General features: G+C 27.9%; 5 protein-coding genes across 14 annotated transcripts in view; 2 read left to right on the forward strand and 3 right to left on the reverse strand.

Annotated features, from left to right (window-relative positions):
* Positions 1–4,155, forward strand: part of LOC126914262 (focal adhesion kinase 1) — a 38,315-nt gene extending 34,160 nt beyond the window's left edge. For all 7 annotated transcript variants that reach the window (XM_050717919.1, XM_050717921.1, XM_050717918.1 and 4 more), the window contains 7 exons: positions 409–549; positions 632–781; positions 849–948; positions 1,019–1,250; positions 1,337–1,628; positions 1,720–2,065; positions 2,146–4,155. In XM_050717919.1, the coding sequence (XP_050573876.1) occupies positions 409–549; positions 632–781; positions 849–948; positions 1,019–1,250; positions 1,337–1,628; positions 1,720–2,043 (1,239 nt within the window). In that variant the 3' untranslated portion in view covers positions 2,044–2,065; positions 2,146–4,155. The remainder of the gene's footprint in view (positions 1–408; positions 550–631; positions 782–848; positions 949–1,018; positions 1,251–1,336; positions 1,629–1,719; positions 2,066–2,145) is intronic.
* On the reverse strand, positions 4,068–6,118 carry LOC126914290 (sister chromatid cohesion protein DCC1). Its single transcript, XM_050718031.1, has 8 exons — positions 5,970–6,118; positions 5,679–5,855; positions 5,427–5,622; positions 5,154–5,346; positions 4,816–5,032; positions 4,620–4,729; positions 4,349–4,529; positions 4,068–4,276 (listed from the first exon to the last, which is right to left on the reverse strand). The coding sequence occupies exons 1-8, from the start codon at positions 5,987–5,989 to the stop codon at positions 4,171–4,173; spliced, it is 1,200 nt and encodes a 399-aa protein (XP_050573988.1). The 5' UTR covers positions 5,990–6,118; the 3' UTR covers positions 4,068–4,170.
* A 60-nt stretch (positions 6,119–6,178) lies between these two features.
* On the forward strand, positions 6,179–8,476 carry LOC126914304 (elongin-C). 3 transcript variants are annotated; one of them, XM_050718050.1, is made up of 5 exons: positions 6,179–6,327; positions 6,767–6,827; positions 7,024–7,092; positions 7,265–7,458; positions 7,526–8,476. In XM_050718050.1, exons 2-5 carry the CDS (start codon positions 6,795–6,797, stop codon positions 7,665–7,667), a joined length of 438 nt encoding a protein of 145 aa, XP_050574007.1. In that variant the 5' UTR covers positions 6,179–6,327; positions 6,767–6,794; the 3' UTR covers positions 7,668–8,476. The 3 variants fall into 3 exon arrangements, with proteins under 3 accessions (XP_050574007.1, XP_050574009.1, XP_050574008.1); XM_050718051.1 differs by lacking the exon at positions 6,179–6,327 and adding an exon at positions 6,675–6,693; XM_050718052.1 differs by lacking the exon at positions 7,024–7,092.
* Positions 7,963–9,238, reverse strand: LOC126914303 (biogenesis of lysosome-related organelles complex 1 subunit 2). Its single transcript, XM_050718049.1, has one exon. The coding sequence runs from the start codon at positions 9,103–9,105 to the stop codon at positions 8,611–8,613; it is 495 nt and encodes a 164-aa protein (XP_050574006.1). The 5' UTR covers positions 9,106–9,238; the 3' UTR covers positions 7,963–8,610.
* Positions 9,239–9,286: 48 nt separating this feature from the next.
* On the reverse strand, positions 9,287–13,346 carry LOC126914292 (UDP-glucose 4-epimerase). 2 transcript variants are annotated; one of them, XM_050718032.1, is made up of 7 exons: positions 13,119–13,346; positions 11,280–11,448; positions 10,808–10,926; positions 10,448–10,738; positions 10,194–10,374; positions 9,789–10,073; positions 9,287–9,653 (listed from the first exon to the last, which is right to left on the reverse strand). In XM_050718032.1, exons 1-7 carry the CDS (start codon positions 13,206–13,208, stop codon positions 9,601–9,603), a joined length of 1,188 nt encoding a protein of 395 aa, XP_050573989.1. In that variant the 5' UTR covers positions 13,209–13,346; the 3' UTR covers positions 9,287–9,600. The 2 variants fall into 2 exon arrangements, with proteins under 2 accessions (XP_050573989.1, XP_050573990.1); XM_050718033.1 differs by lacking the exon at positions 13,119–13,346 and adding an exon at positions 11,680–11,752 and having other exon boundaries at positions 11,280–11,375.
* Positions 13,347–13,576: the final 230 nt, after the last annotated feature.

The following is a 13,576-nucleotide window of genomic DNA, read 5'->3' on the forward strand; positions in this document are numbered from 1 at the left end:
CAATACATATATACATACATACATACATACATACATACAGACATATATATTATATTGCTTCTGGTATAATGCAGATGCGCTCACATGCTCGTTTAAATTCACACAATGGCCCTTTTCTTTCGTTTATACACAACTAGACGATATTTTTTGTTTATAACCGAAATGAATTTTATTTTACAGTTTTGGTAGGCTAATCTTTTTGCATGAAGAATGGAGATAATATTGTCACTATAACAATCTGAGCTGCATGAAATGAGTATGATTGCACTACTATTGTTCTGAAATTGGTTTTGCATTGAGAATTATGCATCTCTTTAATTTTACTATGTACATATGTTTATGAAACTGTGCGTTATTTTAACGATTGGGAGCGAATTGATGAAAATAAAATGAATCCTTTTCTTTCAGAGAACCATACAATCACAGTTCGATAACATTGCAGAAAATTTCAACAGTGGAATTGACGATGAACAAAAATTATTAGAACAACGACTTTTGGAACAACAACGCCAGTCGGAAGAAGATAGTCGTTGGTTGGCAAGGGAAGAGGTGCGATTTATTACTTGCATTTTTTATATTTATGATGCATTATTTGTTTGCTCATTCTACTATTGTTTATTTCCATATTTAGAAACGTCTGTCCATTGCGACAAGTGGAGACGAAAGCGCGAGTCCACCAATTCCCCGTTCAGTTACGCAATCACCAAATCATGAACAACATAGTGCTAATACCGGTTCTATAGGTTCCGATAAAAGTACCGAAAAAGTAATTGTAGTGAAGGTAATTTTTTTAATGTTTAAATAATTTTTAAATGTAAAGAAAGTTACAGAAAATGCCTATTTTGTAGAAAATGGAACCAACACCAACTGCCGATCTAGATAGAACGAACGATAAAGTATATGATTGTACCACCAGTGTAGTTCGTGCTGTGATGTCTTTATCTCAAGGTATGAATTATTATGTAAGATACCGAGCTATCTATGACGTTTTAAATAATATTTTAACTCACAAACTTAGGTGTCCAACAAAGCAAAGCTGACCAATATTTGGAATTAGTACGTAAAGTGGGTATCGAATTAAAGGCCTTACTTTCATCTGTAGATGTTCTGATGGACATATTACCTACATCTGCTCATCGAGAAGTAGAAATGGCGCATAAAGTTCTTAGTAAGGATATGGCAGAACTTGTAAATGCCATGAAACAAGCTCAGAAATACAGTGCTACTACTTTGGATGCAGAATACCGAAAGTAAATGTTTCGATTAATACCTATTGGTATATCTCCATGCATAACAGATGAATGAAAATATTAAGAAATATTTAATGTAATTTCAGAGGAATGCTATCAGCAGCACATATTTTAGCAATGGACGCAAAAAATCTTTTAGATGTAATCGATTCGATACGCATTCGATATCCATACGTAGAAGGTCAAATTTGCCAAAAGCAAAATCATATTAGTACTTCACAAGAATCAATGCCAGAAAGTCGTATTCGTTCCAGTCAATCTGGAGAACATTTCCTAAGGAGAAGTCAGTCGAGTGAACGTCAAGGTACAACATTCAGACAGAGTCAAAGCGGTGATCTTCTACATAGAATGGGGCAATCCGTTGATCGTTCGTTGCAGGTAAACTGTACTTTAAACTTAATTTTATATGACGATTAAATAACGATTAAATAAGTAGAGCAATATTCCAGAAATACAATTTTGCTTTTAGGGTAGCCAAACTGATGTTAGCAGTAGTTCTAGTTTAGAAAGAAGGCATCATATCGTCACTAATAGTCTCGAACGTAATTCAACAACAAGACGACAAATGACCACAAATAGCTTAGAAAGAAAAAGACCATCGTTATCTTGTAATATCAGCCCTATGAATAATTCGGTTAATCTGCCACCAATGGTACCAGTTACCTGTAATTTAGTCCAAACAGTTGGACCTGTCATTCATCCAAGTCAAACAGTAACAACAGGTATTAATCAACAGTCAGTGTTTGCACCTAATAATAAAACGACAAATGAAAGTGCAACAACTGATAGCTAACAACGAGGTGCCTTGTATTAAGGTAAATTCAAATTATTCATTACATTCACATGAAATTTCTTGTATTCGTTACTTTACTGCATTTATATTTGTTAATTTCAGGAAAACTTCGAGGGAATAATTATATGTACATAGACTACATCGTACAAGTTACCCATTTACGTCTCACGCATAATTCAGCAGCAGGAGATTTAGTATTTATGCTTTTTATAGCTCTTTTTAACATTTAACAAACTTTGTCTAAACGTACTTATAGATAGGACAGTATTCGTTAGATGTAGTCATAGAATTATTACTAAAAGACGTAAGTCACAGCTATAAAGAAATCACTCCAAAGCTTTAGAATTATTGTTATTTTGTTATTATATGACAACCACGTGTATAGGGTGACGCAAAAGGCACCCTCGAATTTAAGGTTCAAGCGTTATAAGTGTACGTAATTTTTACCGATACAAAACCAATATTTACATGAGGAGCTATTTAAATTTTGTTACACATACTTTAACATTATTATATATAATAGACTTGCTATTACAATATCACGATGTATACGATCCATCACTTTGGAGATTGTCTCATTGCATCACCCTGTAAGTAGTTGAATAATTCTATATATATTTATAAATACATATTTAAACGAATAGTTCGAAGTATTCTGCAAAAATCGAATTTCTCATAGGATACAATTTTACGAAGTTGTTTTTATGAATTTATAATTTAATAGTCTGTTTCCTGCTAAGAGGAGTGATTATAATTGTAAAAAATGGGACTGAATGTTATTTCTATTAGGTAATTATTTAACAATTCATACCAATTTGTGAAATTTATATAAAATGTTTTATAAAAAATGAATCATTCTTCAGCGGCAAGTCAGTTCCTATAAAATATTTATAAAAATTTCATCTTTGCATAAGAATAGTATTGATAACTCGTCAACACATTGCGCTTGTAAGAACACACACAGTGCATTTATGACTCTATTAAATATTCCATAAATATGAAGTATTCCATTTTTATACATTTATTACCTTTTATGTTCCTGGGAAAATTTAGTTTCATATTAAATTAATATTATTATCCATGATGATTGACTGATTTTTATATTATTCATTATTTTACAACAACTATAATTTTTTAATACTAATGTGCCAAAATGTGTTTATATAATATAAACAAATTTTGCTATTAACGCAATAAAAATGTACAGTAATATTTTAATGTATCATCCCAGGAATTTGTAATTCATGATTACGACGTTTGACACTGCTATTGCATCGAGAGTATAAGGTACATTTTTTCTAGAATTGCATTAAGTAGGTATATGTAAATAGATATCCAAAATTTATATCATTTAATAATAATGTTAATAATTAAGAGTATTATTTTTAGTGACTTTTATGTTTCATGAATGTTTTACTATGTATATGCATATTTTGAACATTTGTCACAGTTTAGTTACATATTTATCAGAATTCCATTGAAAAATAGATACATCTTGTATGTTTATACTGTCTTCGATATTATAATGCTATATAAAGTATACCTTTTGTTCTATAATTCCTTTACATGATATGTAATTATCGCAAGAATGTCATGACGAATATCACGATATATAATGATATAATAAAATTATAAGATTTTTAGGACGAACTTATTCTTTATGAAACACACAATTGACTCTTATAACTTCGACTGAGTTTTATATTTTTAATTTCTTTTTACTAAATTTATTTAGTTACTTCTATGTATAAGCTAACATGAAAATAAAAGCTTAATTTATTTTAGCTTTATAGCTAAAATTCTTCTATAGTTACATTATACAAGATTTCAAAAACTGTAACGAAATAATAAATACATGAACTATTTATAATTGTTAGTGCCGATAATTGTTCTTAAAGATGTAGTTGTAATTCTTTAAGAAGGGAAAGAAGAAAAAATAGATACTGGAACGAAAATATTCTACCATCATTGATCCTGTTACTGTTATCAGATAGGTGATAAAGACTAAGAATAAACACAGTATGTAATATTTAAAAAATATTTATAAAATTGTGTAAATGTAACTATGTATTATGACCACACACAGAATAATAAACAACAAGAATGATTGCAGCAGTATAAGTAATTTCAGTTACCATATTTTGAACTATAATACTTAATACCATTAATAATTGAATATCTAGCATACTTAGTTAGAAGAGCATTAACATTCATTTTATGTGTTGTTAAATTTCTGAAAAAGAAAATAAAATAATTTCTATGACAAAAAGATTGTATTTTACAAATGCAATTAATTTTTGCTTACGTTATATAGGGTGTTATTTCTTGAACTGTCCATTTCTTTTTTGCTTTAAAAAGTTTATTAAATCTTTCATCAATATCTATTGGCAAATCAGTTTCTGGGAAAGATATTATTTCTTTTTCCATCAAATTATTCCACTTAATAATTGCAATTCCATATAGATATTCTTCTTTTGGTTCTATTTCTACATACAAAGAAATATAATATAAGCAGCTATTTTTATTATAAGTAACATATGTAAATTGCAATTCTTTTTACGAAAATTTTTATTTACTTTCTGGGGTACCAATATTCCATGATTTCATGAATTGTTTGTATTCAGTTACTGGAGAAGCAACAAACAGTACTTTTGCTAAAGTTTTGCAACATTTTTCTTCATTATATCTATAATATTGTTACTTATTACAACTAGTTAAAATTATAAAATACATTATGTATATTAGAAAGATTTCTGTATAAGTTGTCTATACTTATATAATGGTGTTCCATCCTTCCTTAATTTTTCACTTATTTCTGTATATTTTGTAAACAAAGTATTAAAAACTGGTTTGTAAATAAATTCCTTCAAAAATTCATATGTAATTTCTTTGTCTACTTCATCTATTTCCCAACTATTTTCCTCAAAAAGATCTAACATAAGTGTTAAACTTCGGACCTCAAATTCAAATGATATAAGCCGAAAATAACCTTGAGACCAAAAAACAAGAAATAATATAATTATTTAATATTAATATTAGTATAGTTAATTAATATCGTTACTTAATATCAAGTATGTGATAATTAATAATTTTTGTAACAAATATACTACCATCAATATTGGTTATTAAATAATTATTTAAAGCTTGGATTAGTTCAGCTTCACTGGCTTGTATTTCGTTTTTTAATCTATGCCAATCATATAAAAGTTCGTGGGATATCGATGATTCATACTCTATTCCTTTAAAAGATGTGGGCTCAAGAATATTAAGTAATTTTTCCAATTTAGGTCTACACTCCTTTACCTTCGATATTTTATACATATATTCACAGATAGAAAAATTTATACTTTCTTACTGTATCGATTTACATCAACCTTACATACCTCATAGTATGTATGAAAAATCCCACAAATATTATAAGCTTTTATTATTCGATCTGTATCCACATTTATCTCTTGAGATAAATTTAATCTTGGTACTAACAAATAGGAATTAGATGTTTCTGCCTCACTAATATCATATGTTCGATCTTTTGTGCATAATACCACAGAATCTTCTTCAGTACCCTGGAACGTTAAACTAGAATGTTGCATAAATTATTAGTAAAATACATACAAATTTAAATGATGGTATACCTGTCCCCAGTGTTTACTGTTTCTATTAAATTTTCATCAAGTTCTAAGAGTTTGATGTGTTCTTGCATATTATGTTCTTTTGCAGAATATAAAATTTGTGTTACATTTAACAGATCAGACTCATTAATAACAGCTAATTTTAAACTTTCTTGTACTTCTTCCATTGTTCTTGAATAGCTATAGGAATAAAAATCAAAATATATCAAGCAAAAAATTAATTTAATATTTTATTACATTTATACATATATAAAATATTATGAAAATATAATAATAAATAAAATTTTAAGTTACCTAGCTTTTACAGTTTCCATCGTATGAAATTTAAAAAGGTTAGAATGAAGTTACGAATTATCGAAAGAGATAAATTGTTCTTTTTAAATTATAGTATTCACATTAATAAATTATATAAAAATAAAGGTTTCATATTAAAACAATATATTTTATAGGTTTTTACGCGCCAATTTTTGTTCGTCCAATCGTAGAATAAATAAAACTGAAGATTGAAGATGGAGAAGTAGTTTAGAATCTCTGGTTTCGATTTATCGAGAACTATATATCACCAGCGGCCATATTAATTGCCGTTACGTTTATTAAGAAACTTTGTTGTGATCAAAAAGTCTGAATTTGTACAATTTTCTTTTTCATCGAGGTATGTACGATTAATTGTTCTGAAGTGAAATGCGATGATAAATCTTTTCATCCCGAAGATATAATTGTGAATGTAATGTATGGTCTGAATACTATAACAATGACTTATTTTTTATTTTATATTTGATTCCTTTTGGATGCCAATTTTTTAATGTACTCTTGATAATATATTCTTTATGTTACTGGCTTATCATATTGAGCTTGAAATGAAATATTATGCTACAATAATCAATTCAATGTTATTCTTTGTATAAACTGATGCAACAAAAACCTTAATCAACCTAAATAAATATGTTTTATAGATTATAACAAATTACATTCCATTGTAAACGAAGATAGATATCAATTTAAAAGAAAATGTTCTGAAGTATATATTCTATTTTTTATATGAAAGTAAATAATTAATTATTTGATATTAACTAATAATTTGCTGTTCTTAGGAAGTTAAACATCTTATAACATACAAACATGTCAAATGATGTGAACACCCAAGTTGATAAGGTATGTTTTATTCAAAATATTATGCATGCCAAATTTTTTCATGACAGTTGGGATATGTGAAGTGTATTTGAAAGAAACGTATGTGCTGTTACAATTGGGCTGCTATCATAACTGCTAGATTAATTCTTCTAATTGGAAAACAGGAAATTTGTGGTAAACAATTTGTTGATTAATGCTAATTTTTCTTTGGATCAAGCCCAATGAGGAAGAAAATATCGATAAAGCAGAGGAAGAAGAAGGCACTTCATCTATTGATCTGCATGCGGTACCTATTTCTGCAAATTAAAATTTTGCTGCTTAATGATCTTTTTGTGTTTTTTATATTCCTTGCCTTTTGTTACTAACAGTAGGGTAGTTGTATGGTAGTTAAAATACTAACTACGTCATATAAATATGAATATACAGCATAATGTGCAAGTAATGGGATAAACTTTTAGCAAGAAAGTGGACTTGTATATGGAGGTTGTGAAGGACCAAATGCAATGTATGTAAAACTTGTCAGCAGCGATGGACATGAATTTATTGTTAAACGTGAACATGCTTTAACTAGTGGAACAATAAAAGCTATGCTAAGTGGCCCTGGACAATTTGCAGAAAATGAAGCTAATGAAGTAAACTTTCGAGAAATTCCGTAAGTATCTTTTAATTCCGCTTTTAATAAAACTTAATTATATTCTTAATTAAATTTTTGTTTACAGATCTCATGTATTGCAAAAAGTTTGCATGTATTTTACTTACAAAGTACGCTATACAAATAGTAGCACAGAAATACCAGAATTCCCTATTGCACCTGAAATTGCATTAGAATTATTGATGGCTGGAAATTTCCTAGATTGTTAAATGTCACAAATAATGTCAATAACAAGCAATTCAGCTCTGAGGCATAACAAAATTGTTGTTTATAATTTCGTTTTTTAAAAAAAATTCGATATTGTGACACATTTTTAAAAAAGAATCATACTTTATATTTCGCAGCATGGTTATTGTTTTAATAATAAATAATTTTAATTGATTAAATGATTTAATTTACATAAACATAAACAACATAAATTTTAAAAATTAACACATTCAATATTAAATATTTATAGTAAAATAGGAATTTCGATTAGTAAATGATATAAATATGCTGCATGTATTATTTGATTACGCTTTCCATATATTTCAGTAATACAATCAATTATTATCTAAAGAAAATTTGTATTGGAAAATGATGTGCTGTTATAATATTAAATATACATCCATGCCTGTCTGATATACAATTATAAGAACAGATTTATATTATGTACAATTCGAACAAATTTCAATCAGTAAATTGTATGCTAATGGAGATTCTTATTTTTGGAAGCATTATGTATTGATATATTGTAGTTATATTTTTTGTTACATATAAGAATATTTATTTTTGGCTTCTATTTATGTTACAAATTACTTCATATTTATTATTTTTTAGCAACTTCTATAATTGGGTCTCATATTTTCCATATAGAGAATAACACATATTTATAGGTAGAATACAATATAATTAGAAATGTATTATGTGATATAATGTAAGAAAAAGAACACACAACACATTTTTACAAACCTTCATAAAGAAATGTATCTGTGTGAGACTGTATTCTAGTATAGTTAATTACAAAAATAAAAATTAATGGTTGTTCTTTCTTATTTCTTATTTTTATCATAAGAGAAAATATAATCTTAATTCTATTAATATATTTCTTATTTGGACAATAAATAATATAATATTCGAATTAACATGTTTTTAGCTTAATCTATTACAATTCTACTTGCTTTTTGTATCTTTTTCAATGTCCTTAAATTTTGCTTCTAATCGTTTCGAATATGCTGCCAATTTATATGCAGCTTGTTCTAGTTTAGTTACACTATCATCAATTTCATTGATGTTATCTAAAATTGGTTGTAATTTTTTATATTTCTCGTTTAAAGAATCCAAAGATTGAGCTACACTAGAAGATATTGTTTTTAGTTCGGTATATTTCGCAATAGTTTCTTTATTTAATCGTTCTAGTAAACGATAGTCGGCATGAGTGGAAGTAAGTTCCTCTTGTAAATATTCACCAGTTTTTTGAAACATCGTATTAGCTAAACGACTAAGATTTGGATCATGCGGATCCAATGCTTCGAAGCTACTTGTGCTTGTCGAAAGCGTAGTTCCTCGTTTTGGTGATCCACACCTTGAGTTGTGATCTGCTGAATTTTCCATAAAAGATTGTTCAATTTGAACGTCTTCTTTTAACGAATCTTTGACGGATGTCATTGTCACAATAAATAATTATTTTTCTAACAAAGAATGGTATGTATATAACCTCCCTTACGTCAAAAAGACGTGTAATTCCCCTGACGTAAGTCAGTTATGGAGAATTAGCTATTGTATTGCGCTACCTATCATCTTCTAATCAAAACATTAATGTCGGTAATATAGTAATTACACTTGTCGATTACCAATAAATCGTTTATTTTGATAAATAATGTATGTATTTCAGGAATATTTTAACATTTCAATACATATTATTTTATTAATGGGCAGTCATTTTACAATTATGGGAATATATGTATATTCTATGGCACAATAATTTATGATTATGTTTATATAAATAATTTTTATACCACATTTACTTTTAACTTTGGTTTAGACTTTGGTAATCAGGCACCACCATGGCTTATGTTTAAATTGTTTAATTGGATATGTAAATGAAATGTTCTACTTAAAATATTTAATATTTTTTCATAACAGATATTTCAACAATTATTATTAGCATTTATAACCATTTGGATTATTTTGTTGCCACTTCCACGTATCTAAACCTATAATAATAATAATAGTAGTACTAATAATTATAATAATAATAATAATAATACATTAAAGTAATTAATTATAAAATATTTATTAATTACTGCATAAGCAGTTGTTTTTAATGTATTAGTGAAACAATAACTTACACATATCATCTATGTTTTTAGTAGCCTGCCAATTTAGTTCTTTGTTCGCTAAACTAGCATCTGCATAACTAGCAGATATATCTCCAGTTCTGCGTTCAACTATCTTATATGGTATTTTTTGTCCCGATGCTTTTTCAAATGCTCGTATGACTTCTAATACAGAATACCCTTTTCCAGTACCTAAATTAAACACTTTAAATCCAGTAGAGTTACGAGTTTTTTGGTAAATCATTGCTTTTACATGACCTACAGCTAAATCTGTAATGTGAATATAATCTCGTACACCTACAAATTAATTATTAATTACCATACATGGTTTTAACATGTATAAAATAGTTACCTATGCCATACTAACATAAATATTCACATAAATATTATATAAATATTTTGTACTTTTCTACCTACCTGTTCCATCATGAGTATCATAGTCATTGCCATAAACATATAAAAATTCCCTTTTGCCTACAGATACTTGAGCAATGTATGGCATTAAATTATTTGGCACTCCATTAGGATCTTCTCCAATTTGTCCAGAAGAATGAGCTCCAACTGGATTAAAATATCTTAAAGATATAACAGACCATTCCTAAAAACTTTTAACAATAAATATATAATTGTATTTTAATTGAAAAAACCAAAGATGTAGACAAATTTGGCACCTTATCTGAAGTACACAAATCTTTTAAAACTTCTTCAACCATATATTTTGTTTTTCCATAAGGATTGGTACAATCACCAGTTTTCATATTCTCAACTAATGGTAACTTTTCAGGGACACCATAAACTGTAGCACTACTTGAATAAATAAAACGCTTTACATTGAAGTCTTTCATAACTTTTAATAAGTTTAGTGTCCCACAAACATTTGTCTTATAATATTCTAATGGCTTTTCGCAAGATTCACCTACTGCTTTTAATGCAGCAAAATGTATGACAGAATGAAACTCATACTAAAATAAAATTATTTTAATTATTCACTTTCATGATCCATTTATATTTGATAATATTGATAATCATACCTTCTTAAATACATCCTTTAACTCATTCCAGTTGGTTACATCACATTGAATAAATGTAACTGTTTTATTTGTTAATTTTTCGACTCTTAGTAGACATTCTGGTTTTATATTGTCATTACCTATATACAAAAATCGCAAATATGTATTATATACCATTATATTAAATCATCTTTATTAAAATCCAGTTAAAAGAAAACAGAAATGTATATTACTAATATTAATTATATAGTTATAAATATACAAAAAATATTACACATCCTATATTTGTTATCATAATTAAATCTTATATTATGTTATATGTACATTATCATTAACTCCCTCAAATATTATTAATAAACTATATTACTCAATTAATAATTTGACAAATCATTATTTCCATATTAACTAATACTATAAAACATTATTTATTGTTTCATAGCAATAGTTCATAAGAAATAATCATTATTTTTTAACTTGATTCATTATTTCTCACCTTTATAAGCATTACTAAAGTTGTCTATAACCACCACCTCAAAATTTGCTTGCAATAGTTCCAATACAGTATGAGAACCAATATACCCAGCACCCCCTGTTACCAATACATTCCAGGATTTGTTTGCCATAGTGTCACTCTGCTTTTCTGTTATTTTTAATGCATTATTCTACAATTATAGTGCTACTCATATATTAGAATAAATCTATCATTCACACATATAGAACCAAATATATGTTAATGGGATTAGATATAAAGCAACAATATTGTTCACTAACTAGTCATTTTTAAGCAGTTTATCATTAATTCATCTTCAATTTATTCATAATCAGGATGTGACATTAGGTACCAAAATCTATATCTATTCCATATCATATATTTAAATCTGTTTCCAACTTACACAATTTATCTAAAATATTTATCCAAAAATACTGTATATACAAATATATACAATTCATATAAGCAAAAAGAAACTTTAGCGTGATATTTTATATACGCAAAAATTACATATTTCTATATAATTTATATCATAAAAAAAAAATAGCATCATACCTTACTTCGTGACACGTAAGCAATTAACCTCACTTCCCAATCTCAGAGTGTCTAAGTTTAAAGTAATATAAGCACGGTAAGAAATTGTTTTGTTTGCTAAAGCTGGCTAAAGTTATATAATAGTAGATCATTGTGAACCTTTGTTAGTGTTTATAAGGTATTAAATATTAGTTAATATTTAACATTCTTAACATCGACCAGGAACCAGCAGATTTAATTCTGAGATTCGTCAATTTCTTTGGTAAATTGTTATTTAATATATACTACAATTTTAATATTCAGTTCTGTCATACGTATAAAGTGTTGACATTTTATGGTATCTACAATGCCTTTATACTGATTCAGAGTTATAACGTGTATTATAAGTATTTTGTTTAGGAACAGCAAAAGTCAACAAAAATCTTATAATGAATTCAACGAAAAGAATAAATAATACATAACTATAATCTACTTTAGGAAAATTTCACTGTAAAATATGTAAAATCTATTACTGAGTTGCGGGTATTGCATAATTCTTAGTTCAATAATTCAAAGATTATTATTTAGAAGAAGATTATTGCGCGAAAAATAATTCCCTCAATCAGACTCTATAATCATTCCATATACTGCCCCTTACCACCCAATCATCTTCTTTCCCAAAAATATGTTAATCGTCATATTCTTTATTTTATAAACAAAATGCACATAATTGTAAATGTATAGACAATTAAATTTTAAATAAAGAAATTAATTAATAGTTTCATCAGATTTTTCCATATTTGTTCAAAACCTAAGGTGAAAAGTGTGATTCCTGAGGTGGATTACTTTCAATTGATTTCCTGAAACTAATCGAAAATAATCGAAAAATGAATTTTTTTCGAATCAATTAATGTATGCAGACACATCAAGAACTACTCGTTAGCACACATGGACGTACATAAGAAAACATACTACTGACCATCCGTAGACGCTCACGGACATGCACACGCACAATGTACATGCCTTAGTTTACGAAAAAGCATCCCCTATAACAGCGAGGACTTTACGAATTTGTGAGCACACGAAGTCGAATTTATTGTTAATATATTGTTAAAATATATATTCGATAATATGTATCTTGCTGACAGTGTAATTTATGTTTTATAACGAATACAAAAAGACTGTATCTAGCATCAGAATGGCTTCTTGTTTATTATGTCTTTAATTATAATTTGTTTAATATATGTATATGTATATATATACAAGCAATTGTATACGTTAAATTATCATAGAATTTGAGTAAGTAATCGAAAATTATCTTTTACTTACATTCCTCTTATAATGGAAGAATCTCATTCTAAAATGAAGGGATGAATCAAGGCTTTGAGAAATCTCTGCACCAAACAGATAGATCCTCATACACTTTAAGATGTTATTCCTTTCTAAGTACTTCCCACGAGTAAAACGTGCTGTTAACTCCCCCCTTCAAGGAAGAAGTTGGCCCAATCAGCGGTTGCTTCCACGTTCCCGCGTCTAAACCTTAAAGCCTTGGCGTCGTCCGCAATCATTTCTTAAATCGCAGGTCTGCGATCGTAGCTATATTGTTGGTACGCGATTTTCACGCGATTTTCGCTCAAGATTATTAACATTGATCTCTGGTATCGGTAAACAAGATAAAGTGCCGCTATTTAATGAGATTGTGTGGTTTAACGCAAATACACTTCCGCAAACTGGCATTTATGAAAAATAATTGAATGGGGATATGAGTAGCGTAACTTTGGGCGGAT

This window comes from Bombus affinis, chromosome 3 (genome assembly GCF_024516045.1).
Source record: "Bombus affinis isolate iyBomAffi1 chromosome 3, iyBomAffi1.2, whole genome shotgun sequence".
Taxonomy (NCBI): domain Eukaryota; kingdom Metazoa; phylum Arthropoda; class Insecta; order Hymenoptera; family Apidae; genus Bombus; species Bombus affinis.

Bases quoted from the DNA above. Each gene is read 5' to 3' on its own strand.
- LOC126914290 (XM_050718031.1), bottom strand. From the start codon at position 5,989: ATGGAAACTGTAAAAGCTAG. The intron at 5,347-5,426 runs GTATGTAAGGTT...AAAATATCGAAG, and splicing joins TTTTTCATACATACTATGAG to GTAAAGGAGTGTAGACCTAA. The intron at 4,730-4,815 runs GTATAGACAACT...ACAATATTATAG, and splicing joins GATGGAACACCATTATATAA to ATATAATGAAGAAAAATGTT.
- LOC126914304 (XM_050718050.1), top strand. From the start codon at position 6,795: ATGTCAAATGATGTGAACACCCAAGTTGATAAG. The intron at 6,828-7,023 runs GTATGTTTTATT...CTTTGGATCAAG, and splicing joins TGAACACCCAAGTTGATAAG to CCCAATGAGGAAGAAAATAT. The intron at 7,093-7,264 runs GTACCTATTTCT...ATAAACTTTTAG, and splicing joins CATCTATTGATCTGCATGCG to CAAGAAAGTGGACTTGTATA.
- LOC126914303 (XM_050718049.1), bottom strand. From the start codon at position 9,105: ATGACATCCGTCAAAGATTCGTTAAAAGAAGACGTTCAAATTGAACAA.
- LOC126914292 (XM_050718032.1), bottom strand. From the start codon at position 13,208: ATGAGGATCTATCTGTTTGGTGCAGAGATTTCTCAAAGCCTTGATTCA. The intron at 10,074-10,193 runs GTAGGTAGAAAA...ATTAATTTGTAG, and splicing joins TGATACTCATGATGGAACAG to GTGTACGAGATTATATTCAC. The intron at 9,654-9,788 runs GTAAGTTATTGT...TTATTATTATAG, and splicing joins TAAAAACATAGATGATATGT to GTTTAGATACGTGGAAGTGG.